Here is a 15,968-nt window from a genome sequence, read left to right as displayed (position 1 = left end):
CTTGAAGCCGGGATTGTATGCCTCAATTCTAAGTCTTGAGGGGGCGCAAAACAAACATGAGTGGACCAAGTTGATATATATATATATATATATATAATACTGAAAAAGTTATCAACATACTAATCCCCAAAGTTTTATAAAAACTCAATAGTATAATATGTAATAAGTTTTCCGAAACCCTAGCATGCCATAAAACCTTCATAAAACATACATCATATATAGTATGCTAAGTAGTGGTATCAAATCGCCCATAGGCACTATATTTCTTGGCCCAAAGCCAATGCATATATCTCTCGGTTCAAAGCCATCTACATATATCTCCCTCAGCCCGAAGCCATCTACATATATCTTTCTCGGCTCGAAGCCCGACCAGTGACCACTAGATACGCACAAAACATTAAATATACTATTTCCAACATAAATCCATATATCTCAAAAACATCTTCATAGCATATAGTCATCCATCATATATACTACAAAGAAGTGTAAAAACATGTTCATAAATAGTATATAGTCATCCATCATATTACAAAGAACATAAGTTCGATAAAATATGGTATTCCAAAATATTCTCAGTAAAACATGATAATCACATATTGTAAATCCAATTTACATATAAAACGTTTCATAAAACGTAACCATTAAATCATGCTTTTCATGTATGCATTTCTATTATTAAAACATGCATTTTAGAAAGGGCCCACTCATAGAGACTTCGTTGTCAAAGAGCCACGCAAACTAGCAAAGAAGGAAACACCATAATAAATGCACATGAAACTCGCTATGAGGTGGCCGGGTTTTGTCTCGAAAGCCCCAGGGTTTGTCGAAGCTGGGTTTTCTTCTTTTTGCTCGTCGGGGATGCCGGGAGGGTCAAGGAGGTGGTCGAGGGTGGTGGTGCACGGTGTCGTCTCCTCGTCGTTTGTCTCCAAATGGGTGTGTGCAGGGGTTGTGAGCAAATCAGAGAGAGGGAGAGAGATTCAAGAGTGAGAAAGAAAATGTGAGCTCGGGATGAGGAGGAGAGAAGAAGGGGGCTAAGGAATTGCCACATGGCAGCTAAGGAGGGGGAGTCGAGGGAGTCAAAATCAGGGGTGGGCCTCTTGGGCACACCATTTAAGGTCAAAAATACCTTTTTGTTTTGTAAAATCCAGGACGGGTTGTCACAAAATGTCTTTTCATCATCTTTTGATTGACAATAAAACTTTCATTAATATAAAATTTAGACAAGGGATAGATCACCGCAAACCTAGATCAATAAATTATTATAAGGAGCTTGAGTCCTAGAGATTTCGATCATATCATCAAATAAATGAGTTCTAATCCATTTAGGTGGATTTTCAAAATAATGGCACCCATGATTCATATTATAACTTCAACCGGCAAGATCATCTGCCACAACGTTTTTCCCCTGCTAAACATGAACCAACTCTAAGTGCCAAAATAAAGTTTAATCGATGTGGCACCTTGATTTTTCTTGGTCGGATTGAAACACGAATAACCTAGAAGTCCGGTCATAAACTCAAGCTCCAATTAGATTAAACTGCTCAAACGGGCCAATTGTGTTCCGGAAAAGTAGGCGGAGTCTACCGTCTTCGCTGGATTGATCATTCTTGTTCTACAAGATACGAAACCTGATCTAATTGGGACTCAGATAAGTTTTCTATATTCTTAGAGATTCCTATAATCTAGGAATTGGCGTGCGACGCAAATAATCATTCCTAAGAGGACACTACATCTACTCCTAGATATTCTCTTGGATTCTCCTGGTTCAATACTGTTTTCACACTTTAAAAGATCCCTCTCGACTAGTATAAATATTAAATGCACCCATCTAGGAATCATCTATGGTAAAAGCAATTATGAGATACTCTGTTCTCTTGCCCACTACTTGAGTCTCATAAATTGCTTACTAACTTGATCGTCGGGGAACCTTTGGGCGGTACCCCATCAGTGCTAAATTTGTCTTACGTTCGTTTACTCTTATACATGTAGTTGAGTTTGTGCATCTTCTTTACGCATGGTGGTGCGTGAATTTGGTTTCAACAATCTCTATGTCATCAATATTCAACCGTTATAATATTAATTTTAAATCACAATATGGTTAATATTAATTTTGACAAGCACAACAATTAAATTTGAAGTTTGATCATTTAACAAATTTTCCAAGCTCGTTTGAGAAGTGTTTTTAAATGATTGAAAACACTTTTAGAATAAATATTTTTGGGTTCCAAAAGCAATTACTGCAAGAATCAATAAGCATCAGTTATGTGTTTCTTGCATAAAGCACTTCAAATACTTTTACAAGATTAATTTGTATTCTTACTAAAGATTGGTTTCAACAACATTTTTTTTTCTAAAATCGTTTTTTAAAAACATTGAAAATGAAAATCGTTGTTAGCTTTTATATCATCTTTACTTGTTTTCTTTTTTAATATTCTGATATTATAAAACTACACCCTAAGAAGATGGGGTTTTGAATTCAGGTGTAAAGTACACACAATCCATCATGACTTGTAATCTACATTTACAATTTTATGCACATTTTTTTGTAGAAAATTTCATTACCTTAGACCAAAATAACAAAGACTAATTACGTTGCATATTTTAGTTGTATTTTGCACGTAGTCATTCCGTTTATATTTTAGGAATTTTAAATTAGGGTCTAATTTTAGTTGTAATGAGGCCTTAAACTACAGAAAAATAAATCAAGAAAATAGCATGAAGTTTCAGACTTTTAAACTGAGTCAAAACCCCATATGAAATTAAAAGCATGGAATTGCAGTGCAGCAAGGGCATGAAAGTTAATGCAATATTTCTTTGGCTATCACATCATGGTTGATCAATATTATAACAATGTGGTGGCCAAAGGTGGCTGATAAAATAAGATGTCAATGCCATGATCGATTAAACGAATCAATTAAGTTTTAACAGCTGTCCCTGATGGCATGAATCACAGCAGTTTATTTTTGCTGTGCTTGATATCTTGTGGCATGAATCATAGCAGGTTCTCCCTATACTTTATTTGCACATGCAACTGTAATATGGCTCTAATTTTTTGGTGAAACAATGGCTGAAATCTTCATTCAAGCATGAATTGGATATGTTGTCTTTGTTTGTTGTCGTGTTTGTTCTGGCTAGTATACATTTACTAATTAGTAATTACTACATCATGTCTGCAGCAAGCACATGACTGATCACCCGTTTCATGCAATGTTACGAAAAGGGTTCTCTCAATTGTTCTCATCGGTCTTGGATGGTGAGACATGATAGCGATGGATTTCAATATTCTTCATTTGGATAACGCAAAGAAGGATTTCTGCAGTATTCTCCATTTGGACAAAGCATGAGGCTTTATTTATGTAAGTTTGACAGTAACAAATAACAATAATGTCGTTTCAAGAATACATGTAATTATTTGGGCTCATAATTTAATTTGGACTTGTATTTATGGAAAGGAAAAGATGGAGGAGGAAGCCAGACATAATGAGTTCAGAATCTTGGACTGTATAATTTTGATCATATGATCTTCAGCGCTTGGAACCCTTTTCCTGGGCTATGATACCAAAACAGGAAGGGGAAAAGAAAACTAAAAGTAAATTTAAAGTCTGTGTTATGTGCTGAGGAAACTAGTTCACCAAACACTGGACCCATTTGCTCTAACGGTAATATGTAAAGCATGTGAACATAAAGGTATAGATTAGATGGAGTAAACCCAGAATCTTTTATAAAAGCCAAATAATGGAGCATATAACCATAAAGCTGCGAGAGGAACTTCTTTGCAATGGGGATGTCATATCGTAGTATATCAAGACAGTCACGCGCTTCTATATGCATGTAAAAAATTAAACACATGACAATGCATGTCTGAAGGATATGGGATACCCCTAAACTTGAGCACTAATTTAAAGTCAATAACGAAAGGGAACCTATGCATGCTCATGAAGTTGGAAGTTGAAAACTTTTATCCAAATTTAGTAGCAAGGGGAGGGCAAGCATGCATAAGATGGAATCAAGTGTCTTTCTAGCTATTGCGCATGATGGTGAGGCCTTGAGAGATTATAAATTTGTGTGCTTTGCGTTGCTAGCTATCAAATGAAATGCAAAAGCTTTTAAATTTCCAAACGAAAAAAGTTGAATTTGACTCACTTTGAACTTGCCATATTGTATTGCGTCTATGCTTTATTGAATCAGAGCATCTGGTTCTTATCCGCATAAATATTTGTTTCTCTGGATATTTGATGCTTAAAGGGTTCATACATTATTGCAGTGAGAGAAGGCCTTTTGTCATTTAAAGTGATCAACTCAAAGAGATTCCTTGAATCTAATGTCTGTTGAATATATTTTTCCTTGGGTTGAAACCCTAATTAAGACTTCAACGTTTCCGTTGATCTTTGCAGCCTTGATACAGAAAACTTGGTAATTCCATTATAAGAAGGGATTTTCTGTGCTCCATAGAAGAGCAACTTTGCTACAGAAACCTAGAAAACCCTCCATCAATACAGTTGTCAGTTGAAAGGCTATCCCTTTGAAAGTATGCCTTCAACCAGGATCAACCTGACCTTATTTATCTCTAAAAACGAAAAGTTCGGAAAAAAAAAAAAAGACCCGACTTGAGGTGGGATCAGATGTGTGCAAATGCGAAAAGAGACGGGGTGCATAAGAGTCTAATTCTTTAAATGCTCCATTTCCTTAAACAGCACCACCTGATCAAGTAGATCATGTTACAGACCTGCAACCAAGTAATAAACATTTGTAAATTAGATGCTGAGCCACTTTTACTTGTGTACATAAATTAACATACAAACGATAATTTTGAAGACTAATGCAAACTTATTACCATAATCCCTTGGTGTTTTGCATTTGAAGCATTCCATTCGGCTCGCGTAATTGTGCACTCCACATCCAACTCTGATCCATTCAAGATACACTCAAATTAGCAAACTAATTAAATATAAATGACGGTCCTAAAAGAAGTTGAGATGTCACCATAAATTTGGTACACACTAGGGGACAGGTGAGGATGCAAAGAAATGTTCCACATCCTCAAAAGTACTAGCTAGTAGTACACATTTCTTAGTTAAATGTGATATTTATATAAACAATGCAGGCAATTTAGGGTTTTAGATAGTGTATGTTGGCTAATTAATTACCTACTGCACATCCAGTCGCCGGGTTTCCATCCAGGTGGGGCGCTGGCATCGGAACCATAGCCTCCTGAAGAAGATACCATGCTATAGGCAGCACCACCATAGTCAGTTTTCATTGAGCTGCACCTATAGCAATTGGGTCTGCTGGCATAGTTGTGAGCTCCACAGTTGCAATACCAGTCCCCGGCCAAGACCTCCGTCCGGTTGCATCCATATGTTGATGGATCAGGTCCGCCATACTTGGGGTACCCGCAACGTTGACACTCATCGCGCTTTTTAAAGTTCGTGTGCTGGCATGCACCGCACATCCAGTCTCCTGCCCAGCTCATTCTTAATTCCCTCCTGCATATTTAATAAATAGTATAAGAACTAATTAGCATGTATATAATACTAGTGACAAACCAACAGTTTAGCTAGATTCTTCATTTTGTTCTTCTAGAAATTTATTAGAGGCAGGCAGGCAGGCTTCCTTCCATGGAAATCTGTTAGAGAAAATGCATTGTACATTTGTAAAGAAATTAATAGTCTACTGGATCCTCCCCCTTGCAATGTTTTATAACAAATAAGAGCTTGAGGTTTCCCTTTCTTAAAGACGGGACGTCTTGCAAAAGATGGACTATATGTATCTCATAAATTACATATACGAGCTTGAGGTTCCTCCACCAATCCTATCTTTCCTAAAGACAGGATGTCATGCACAGAGGCGAACTGTGTGTACACACGTTTCAAACGAAAGGAATGATGTGAGTTGCATAACACAAATCCGGAGGAAGAGCAAGCTCACCTGAAGGTACGTAGAAGCTCGGAATAAATGAACTGAAAACTGTACTAGCTGTGCTTGGCTTGTGATAGCTTAGCGTAGAACACTAAAAGAAGAACTTAATTTGTCAAATGAGTTTGGTGATCTTGTTTTGAATGGGCAAGGAGGCTTATATAGTAGTTGTTCAAGCTAGGCTTCCTACGTGGACTGTGAGTCCGTGGAGCGGGGGCCATGGATGTTCCTATTTTATTCTCTACCAGCTTTCTTCAAATGGGTTTGCTTGCTTCTTTTTCCCTCAATAATATGCATGGGATTGGGATTCCTTAAGATTGTTTTTTCATATAAATGTTGGATGGTTACTTCTGCTGCTGGGAGTTAGAATTAAAGGGTGGCAAGTGGGTTTCTAAAGGTTGAGAAAAACCTGGCTAGTTGATGAGTGCAGGCACACATAGTTTTCCCAACAAAATTCTACTAGGGAAGTGACCCCCTTCCCTGCCCCATCTTTACATTATTCCATGCAACATTTATTCTCCATGTCCTCAGTATATCCACAACATCTAGATATGTAGGTGTTATGAGGGGAGGCTCCTACCTGAAGTTGAAAGTTTGAAGGAGGCCCCAGGAATATAATTTTCTTCTGATATCTAAAGGGTTTGACATTGTTTAGTCAGTCATGTATATTAATCACAATAAATTGTGAAATTGTGCCTAAATCATTTCTACTACGATTCATTTTCTGGGTACATGATCTTTGTGTGGAGGAAGATGAACGGTTTCTATCACAACATGTGTATGATGAATAGTCGTTAATTGTAATTGAATGCATGAATAATGCGGTGTATCTAAGCATTATTTTTTTCTTTCTATTACGTATATTACAATTGCTTATGTGGATTTATCATAAATTATTATGTGGCACAGATTAACTATTACAAACTTGATTTGGTGAATAAATTTAGTGTCCGTAACATTACTCTGGATTAAAAACATGCATGGTTTTGTAAATCTTCGTTTCCTATATATATGTTATAATATTCACATTGGTTTTCACATGTGACAAATTTTTAGTTGTGATGGGAACACGGATGGTACACCATGTGTTTTTATGCAAGAGGTGAAGAATTTTAATTTTTAAGTTATTAACCTTTTAACACACATAACCCATTATTTATATAGGAACACGTGGTGTACCATCTCGTGTGACGGTCACACTAAAAAATCTCTCTTCACATGGAAAGCTGAGATGGAAGTTTACATGCACACATACGTCACACGCCAAGAGGGCCAATTCTCATCCAATCTGGCAAATACACCTTCCCCAGATGGAAGTTTATAGGCACACAACTGTTTCCATGCTGCTAAAACATTTTCACTTGGAATCAATTCCTCCAAATACACATCTATTGCAAAATTCTTCTTACCTTCTCTCTCGATTCCCTTTCGCCTTTTGGCAATAATTGAAATGCCATTCGAAGATTACTTGATGTCCACATTTGTTTAAATAACTTTAACTATATATGTTAGTGTTAATCTTTATGCATGTGAATTGGATTTTTAATAGTAAAATCCAATTCATTTCAATTGTTTCATATTGGTCGGGACTGAAATGAATATTTAAAAACAAAATAAACTAGAAAAAAAAATTGAATTAGGCAACTATTAATTCTTCAGAGTAGAATGACGAGTGCACCTTGAGTCCTAAAAAATATTCTAAGACTCGTGTGAAACTTGTTCATATTGTTGAGATGAATCTCACATTGATGAGAGAAGGGATCTTGCATGAATTATAAATAAGTTGGGTTACTTCTCATACTGCCAATTATTTTATGGTGGAATCTCAACTTCCTTCATAGTATCAAAACAGGTTGTCCCATTTGTGAAGTCCAATAGTTACACGAGCTCTATGTCACACCGGTTGTGTTGTTCATGTATTTGGCTTGAAAATTCGCACACGTGAGGGAGTGAAGACAATTGAGGTTTTACCATAAAACCAATTGGCAATATGGGGGAGTAGCCCAACCTTTTATAAGCACTTCCATAGCTTAGTCCCTCACCAATGTGGGACTTTGTCCTCACATTCTCCTACTCCTCCTCACATGTGGCGAATTTTCAAGCCTAACATGTGGACAACATAACGGGGTGACATGGAGTATGTGTAGCTGTTGGGCTTCACACATGGGTCAACTTGCTCTATACCATGAAGAAAGTGGAGGTTCCACCATTGGTATTAGAACAGGTTGTCCAGCATGTGAAGTTCAATTGCTACATGTGCTCCACATCACCTTGTTTGTGTTGTTCATGTGTTAAACTTGAAAATTCATCACGCTTGAGGCAGGGTGTTAAGAATGAATCTCACATTAATGGAATGAGTGAGCTGGCATGGGGCTTATAAGTAAATTGGGCTGTTTCATATATCGCCAATTGGTTATTCAGTGAAACCCCAATTTTCTATCGGGAGCGTGTTGAGATGATACACTGATGAGAAGAGACCTTGCATGAGCTTATATCAATTAGTTTTATAGTGAAACCTAAACTTTCTTCACACATTATAAGAAATATAAATATATAATGTATAGTCAAATTCTTCAAATTTCTACATGCATTATATATAGGGGTGTGATATCCACACATCTCATTTTATTTCTCACACACCTTTTTAATTTTCGACCTTTGGATAAGATGAATTGAAGAAGATCAACGGACAAAAATTATCACAGAGTGTGAGAAGTGAAATGGGATGTATGGATATATATACACACACGCATGTGAAATTAAGTTAAATTATTGATTTGCTTGGGAATATCTAAACTCAATTATGAGGTGACTTTGGATCCTCTAACAGTTGAATGTCGGCCACGTGTTTGAAAATCAATCTCCAAGAAAGCAGAGAGGGGTGTGACAAGAAAATCTTACAGGTCGGCTACCACCAAATTCCGCGTTTCTTTTTGTTAAAAAAGGAATTCTTTCAGAAATTGGAATAAGCATCGCGGCGGACGACACCGTTTATGCAGAATGAGCTGGAGAACCAAACCTGCTATATCACAAAAGTGGCTTCAACACAAGGCTTTTCTTGTCTGGGGAGACTGTAGCTCAACTGCACCATAACATTTTAGGGTTTCAGGCATGCATGCTGCTGCAAATCCAATGAACAAAGTTTAAGGGGTTTTCTTTTTAAAACTCCAAATCTCCAACAGTATCCTTTTACAAGTGGGAACACCAATTTGGGAAATTTGGGGTATGGCATAAAATATTTACGAAAATTTGAGAATGCAACGACCTGATTTTTCATTTTTTCTAAATCCAATCAATAGTGCATTTTTTATGTTATATTAGTTTAAGTTTACATGTCTATTAGCTTGGTATTATAATATTTTATGGATTATTATAATATTTTCTTTTCAAAGTTCATGCATGGGAAGAATGCATGAATAGAATCAAACTGATTACTCAAGGCATGCACTCTAGTTCCATTTTTATACACCTTAATATATAGTTGATTTTGGATCATATTCTCAAGCAGCCAATATTTGATTAGACTCTCTGATCAGCCAACCCATTTTTCCAAAGGTCAACTTGGGTCAGCGACCCACCTCCCACGTGGGTTTAGCATGATCAAAAAGGAAGAAATAGTATATCTAGGGTTTTAGCAACTGCATCATAAACCTCATCCAGAACAAGAATATTTCTAAAGTAAATGATTCATGCACATGAAAACTTACGCATCAGATAATTTGCATGTCCTCTCTGACCAATCCAAGTGATTCATAGTTGGGACATGGGAGCAATTTTTTGGCCTACTCAAAATATGGTGAATTGGTTTCATATTGATTATTACCTCATTCAAAATTTAACACAGGAATTTATTTTTGGCTTTTTAGCCAAAATAGTCATTGAGATTATCATAACTCTTCAGTTTGATTCCTGAGATTTTAAATGGATAAAAGTGATCCCTAAGATTGTCCAACACCAATCATTTTGGTCATCTGTGGAAAATTTTCGTTAAATTGAAGAAATCATCAGTTCAAGGAGAGAGGTTGATTTGAAAAAAATACCCTTAATTTAACGAAGACTTCGATCTCATAGAATGACCAAAATGATTGTCGGTGGACAATCTCATAAACCACTTTTATCGATTTTAAATATCAGAAACTGAATTGAGAAATTATGCCAATCACAAGAACTACTTTGGACAAAAAACCTTTATTCTTTATTAATATATTTTTGACGTAGGACGTACCAATAATACCGATAAAAAACTTTTATTATAACATGTGGGATCCAAATACCACAAAATTTTCTCATAGCAGCACAGGGCCGGTGTCCGCATTTGCTGACATGTCAACGTAATACACGTCCCATGCAATCCGAGGTGGCAAAAAGATGCTTGCGTGTTGACCTATGATTGGATAAGGGAGAATCCTAATCGATAACCACATTTTCGGTCACCAGACATGATGAAATTCCACGTGAATTAAAATAAAAAAACCTTGGACAGTGGCCTTTCAATCTTTATTCCCTCAAATATGTGCGACTATTTTTAAAAGGAAGGGGAAAGGAAGGATGAGGCCATCTTTCCCCTCAATTATACACACTTTTGGAGAATCTACAACTGCATATCGGATCCCCAATTCCCATCGACATGCATCACCAGCAAAAAAATAGCCGTGCCTTTGGAATATTTGAATATTCTCACCTGTATGGATTGATATTTTTCAGATCTAGACAGCACTCAATAACCCTAATCACCATAACTGATCGCGTAAAAACGTCTTAATTAGATTGAAAAAGTTTGAACACTACTAATCACTAATGAGTAATGACTAATGAGGAATGACTAGCTGTGTGAAATAGAGAACACATCAATTCTTAAAAGCTAGCTCTATCCTTGCTATCCTATCCTTTAGCCTTTGGTGGATTTTATTCAGATTTTAGAAACCTAATTAAATTGCTCGTAATTCATATGAATCCTATCTTTTGCAAGGTCAATTATGGAAACAAAACGTGTGAGTAACGAATTGGATTTTTTTTTTTAGTACATTGATATTTTTACATTAAGGAGAAAGGGAGTTTGGTAAAACCACACAATGGGCTGCCTAATTTGGTATCGAATTCACCATCCACGATATTCGAACCTAAGACCTTTCACTTCCAAGTGAAGAAGAATATCATCAGACCTTATTATTGAGTGACACGAATAGGGTTATTTGATGGTTTTTCTTTCGTAGATTTCTAGGTTAAGTTCATGAAACCTAAGAATATATAAGAACCACTAATCCCATATTTGAGCATGTGAATATACTAAACTGGATCTCCATATTCCTGGCAATGTTAGGAAAATGCTTGAAGATAATATACTGCATGAATTGGAGTTCGCATTGCCATGCCTACCAAGTTGGATGTGACCCTAGGGGTGGCGCACTATCTCGAAGATACTTATTTCCTGCCTTCGTCACAATAATAAAACAATGACTCTCATGCTGTCGTCAGTCACATGAGACTTATTTCTCATTATATATTTAAATGTGAAATTGATGTTGAGCTCAACCTCCGTCAACAATCCAGAATAAATTACGTGCACACGCACATAACTTACCCTTGTATATTTTTGTACAGAAGTAGCTTGAACCATAACCTAAATCAAAACCAAAAAACAAAAAAAACCAAAAAAAAAAAATCTAAGAACCGGCTGATCTTATCCTTCTTTTGTTTGGTCACAAAAATGGGCAAGATGCATAATCTATAAATTTAATAAGAAAGCAACTACTCTCGTAAGTTGTAACTGTAAAAACAGTCCATAATTTTGACACCACTAAACATCTAAATCATCTTAAATAGAATAATCAAATTTAATCGAAAATATGCGAAAAGAATTTTTTTTACATAAAATATTGGGAAGGAAAAAAAAAAAAAAAAAAAAAAACCAAGATCAGTCAATATTATTAAAAAGGGTCAATGTAATTAATTTTGGCGGGTAATCCTAACTAACCCACTAAACTGTATTTCAAATTGTACCTACCATACTCCCTTATCCCTACGTTTTCCACAGTGTACCAAAATTCAAGTTACTCAATCATGGTGTTTTCCTCTTCATCGTTACCCATTCTACCCTGCAATTTTCATGTCCTCCCCGCCGCTGACCCACCGTACAAACTCCTCCAAACCCATCCATCTCTCACCCTTCTCTCCAAATGCAAAAGCATCCAAAATCTCAAACAAGTCCACACCCACATCATCAAAACCGGCCTCCACAACACCCACTTTGCCCTCAGCAAGGTCGTCGAGTTTTGCGCCGTTTCGCCCTTCGGGGATCTCTCTTACGCTCTCTCGGTATTCGAATCCATCGAGAACCCTAATCCGATTGTTTGGAACACGATCATTCGAGGTCATTCCTTGAGCTCTAGGCCCATAGAGGCCGTGGAATTCTATGTCCGGATGATCCTTTCGGGAGTGGAGCCGAATTCTTATACTTTCCCTTTTCTTTTGAAGTCTTGTGCAAAAACCGCGGCGACCCACGAAGGGAAACAGGTTCATGGACATGTTGTGAAGCTTGGACTGGAGTCTGATGCCTTTGTGCACACTTCTCTTATCAATATGTATGCACAAAATGGTGAATTGGATAGTGCACGTCTGGTGTTTGATAAAAGTCTTCTGAGAGATGCTGTTTCGTTTACGGCGTTGATCAGCGGTTATGTTTCGAGGGGTTGTATGGATGATGCTCGTGTTCTGTTCGATGAAATACCTGTGAGAGATGTGGTGTCTTGGAATGCCATGATTTCGGGTTATGCTCAAGAGGAGCGATTTGAAGAGGCATTGGCTTTGTTTGGGGAGATGCGGAAAGCAAATGTCTCTCCCAATGAGAGTACTATGGTTACGGTGCTTTCTGCTTGTGCTCAGTCAGGGTCTCTCGAATTGGGCAAATGGGTTGCGTCTTGGATTGAGGATCATGGACTTGGTTCAAATCTTCGCCTCATCAGTGCACTTATTGATATGTACTCCAAGTGTGGTGCATTGGACATAGCTCGGGGTTTATTTGATGGTTTGCAGCAAAGGGATGTAATTTCGTGGAATGTAATGATTGGTGGTTATACACATAAGAGCCACTACAAAGAAGCCTTGATGCTGTTTCGGTTGATGCTACGATCAAATACAGAGCCTAATGATGTCACATTCTTAGGCATTCTTCCAGCTTGTGCTCATTTAGGAGCTCTTGATCTTGGCAAGTGGATTCATGCCTACATAGATAAGAACTTCCAGAAGTTTACCAATACTTGCCTCTGGACGAGCCTGATTGACATGTATGCAAAATGCGGAAACATCGAGGCAGCAAAACAGGTCTTTAATGGCATGGAAACCAAAAGCTTGGCTTCTTGGAATGCAATGATATCCGGCTTAGCAATGCACGGGGATGCACATGCAGCCCTTGAGCTTTTCTCAAAAATGGAGGATGAAGGATTCAACCCAGATGCTATCACATTTGTGGGAGTTTTATCTGCTTGTAACCATGGTGGTCTTGTGGACCTTGGACGCCAATACTTCAGCTCCATGACGACGGATTACCATATTTCACCAGATCTGCATCACTATGGATGCATGATAGATATTCTAGGGCGAGCCGGGTTATTTGATGAAGCTGGGGCCCTAATGAAGAGCATGGAAATGAAGCCAGATGGTGCTGTGTGGGGTTCTCTGCTTGGAGCTTGTAGACTCCACAGGCGCGTGGAGCTGGGTGAATCCATTGCCAAACATCTGTTCGAATTGGAGCCTGAAAATGCCGGGGCTTATGTTCTGCTATCAAATATCTATGCAGGAGCTGGCAGGTGGGATGATATGGCAAGAATAAGAACGAGGCTGAACGACCTGGGAATCAAGAAAGTTCCTGGCTCTACGTCTATTGAGGTCAATAGTGTTGTTCATGAGTTTCTCGTCAGTGACAAATCTCACCCATTAAGTAAAGAAATCTACGAGATGTTGGAAGAAATCGATAGGCTTTTGGATAAGGCGGGTTTTGTGCCGGATACATCGGAGGTGCTGTACGACATGGGTGAGGAGTGGAAGGAAGTGGCTTTGAGTCATCACAGTGAGAAATTAGCCATTGCTTTCGGTTTGATCAGCACGAAGCCAGGCACAACGATTCGAATAGTAAAGAATCTTCGTGTTTGCGGGAATTGCCATTCAGCAACAAAGCTGATATCCAAGATCTTTAATAGGGAGATTATTGCAAGAGATGGGAACCGTTTCCACCATTTTAGAGATGGTTCTTGTTCATGTAATGACAATTGGTGAAAACCACTTGTACGTATTGTATATGCTTTTAGGCCAAGGCCCATTTTAAATCCTCTATGCAGTTGAGAGTCTTAGTGACTAAATTAAGAAAAAATTGCACAAATGACACCTAAATTTTTTCTATAACTTATATTCGTTTACCACCCTGACTAAAAAAGTTGCAGTCAACCATCCAAACTTCAAACATTTTAACAATATTCCATCTAAATTCTGTTTCAATCCACAATTTTGTTAAGTTTGATCATCTGATTTATTTTGATCATAACCCACAATTCATCTCACAAAATTTCTTGTTTTGATCACAACTTACCTCATATTTTGTAACTTTTGTTCAGGATTTTATAATTGGCCAAGGCCAAACCTCATAAATGGTTCACACACCCTGCAACAACAAGAACTTAAACCCTAGTTAATCAGTGATGAACTCAAGCTTCATGGTAAGCCACTTGATTGAATGAGTTCCTTCTTGCAGTTGCCAAAACAGTCTTCTCCGCCACGATGAAGTATGCCATTCCAGCCACTGCCATCAAGTTAAAAATATTTGCATTCAATACACACACACACACACACACACACACACACACATAAACTAATTAATGATAAGTAAGGCAGAAATTAATAGCTTTTGAAGGAGATTATGGTGGGGAATTAGGGCAAGGATTAAAGAAAACCTGTGGAGATTATGAGGGCCTGAGCAGTGGGATTGAGATTGGCTCTTGCCCAAGGCAGCATCCTCACACTAACCAGCGACATATATATAATTATAGAAAATTAGATGTAAATCCCATATAAGTAGTTTCTACGAGCGGTTGTAATATGCTTGGGCACTCGGTGCCCTTAGATTCAGTTCAACGATTGTCCAATTTTCTTGATAATTATTAATTTTTTGTATAAATGATATCCAAAAACTTACAGTTGGAATGGCATAGGCGATGGTAGCAACAATGGCTGTCAATTAAGAAAATAAAAGAATTACACTCCTAGAAGAATTTCTTAAGACAAATTACTTGAAAATAAAAAACAAAATAATTACAAATACATAAAAATATTGGAATATATTACTATCTCTGTGGTCCCCCAGTAAAACAGTGCTTGGTGTGCAATATATGGCAGCAAGAGCAAGATGGCAATAAAAAAGAAATCTTAATCACATAATTAGCATAGCAGATTCAGTCTCCAACAAATGCTTTTTTCAGAGGCTCATGGTAAGAGTTTAACTAACAATTCATAGGAATCCCAAATCTCATGATGCTTAACTATATATATAATATAACTTATAACCAATTATTAATTAAGAAAATGCATATAAATCAAGTTGGTCAAAAGGGAAAGTATCTTAGCTAATACTAGTTGTATTATATTGTGTCAACCTCTTTTGTAACGTAACTTAGTCACGTAATGAGAAAAATAAACAAAATGAGATATATACACTATTACATTTAATGTTTAACGCGACGAACACAAATTGGTCGCACAAAGCTTATCCCCGTTGCACAAACGTCAAAGCAATGAAAACTTCGTCGTGATGAAATCCGTCAGTGGCAAGTCCCAATCCAACATTCTAGGGATCCCTTATAGCTTATCCCCGTTGCATAAACCCTATTTATTCTCGTTCGTTCCAAATCAAGACGAACTTTGATCGTCTCCTTTGTCTTGCCCTCGATATCTAGAATGGTGTCCGCCAATGTGTCAAATACATTTTTCTCAACATGCATAACGTCGAGGTTGTGTCTCAATTTTAGTTTCGACCAATACGGAAGCTCAAAAAACGTAGACTTGTG

General features: G+C 37.4%; 2 protein-coding genes across 2 annotated transcripts; one reads left to right on the top strand and one right to left on the bottom strand.

Moving 5' to 3' along the window:
- Window positions 1-4,400: 4,400 nt before the first annotated feature.
- LOC137730470 (RNA-binding protein csdA-like) lies at window positions 4,401-6,046 on the bottom strand. The gene is made up of 4 exons (XM_068469464.2): window positions 5,929-6,046; window positions 5,148-5,486; window positions 4,835-4,905; window positions 4,401-4,726 (listed from the first exon to the last, which is right to left on the bottom strand). The coding sequence occupies exons 2-4, from the start codon at window positions 5,471-5,473 to the stop codon at window positions 4,719-4,721; spliced, it is 405 nt and encodes a 134-aa protein (XP_068325565.1). The 5' UTR covers window positions 5,474-5,486; window positions 5,929-6,046; the 3' UTR covers window positions 4,401-4,718.
- A 5,871-nt stretch (window positions 6,047-11,917) lies between these two features.
- OTP82 (Tetratricopeptide repeat (TPR)-like superfamily protein) lies at window positions 11,918-14,237 on the top strand. The gene has a single exon (XM_068453777.2). It carries the CDS (start codon window positions 11,977-11,979, stop codon window positions 14,185-14,187), a length of 2,211 nt encoding a protein of 736 aa, XP_068309878.1. The 5' UTR covers window positions 11,918-11,976; the 3' UTR covers window positions 14,188-14,237.
- Window positions 14,238-15,968: the final 1,731 nt, after the last annotated feature.

Source organism: Pyrus communis, chromosome 15 (assembly GCF_041283825.1).
Source record: "Pyrus communis isolate YQ-2024b chromosome 15, ASM4128382v1, whole genome shotgun sequence".
In the NCBI taxonomy this organism is placed as follows: Eukaryota; Viridiplantae; Streptophyta; class Magnoliopsida; order Rosales; family Rosaceae; genus Pyrus; species Pyrus communis.
The sequence above is the reverse complement of the archived record's forward strand: the minus strand, read 5'-3'. Positions and strand labels throughout refer to the sequence as shown.

Coding starts and splice junctions, on each gene's coding strand:
- OTP82 (XM_068453777.2), top strand. CDS start 11,977: ATGGTGTTTTCCTCTTCATCGTTACCCATTCTACCCTGCAATTTTCAT.
- LOC137730470 (XM_068469464.2), bottom strand. CDS start 5,473: ATGAGCTGGGCAGGAGACTGGATGTGCGGTGCATGCCAGCACACGAAC. Junction 4,906..5,147: donor GGCGACTGGATGTGCAGTAG/GTAATTAATTAG, acceptor TGAATGGATCAG/AGTTGGATGTGGAGTGCACA.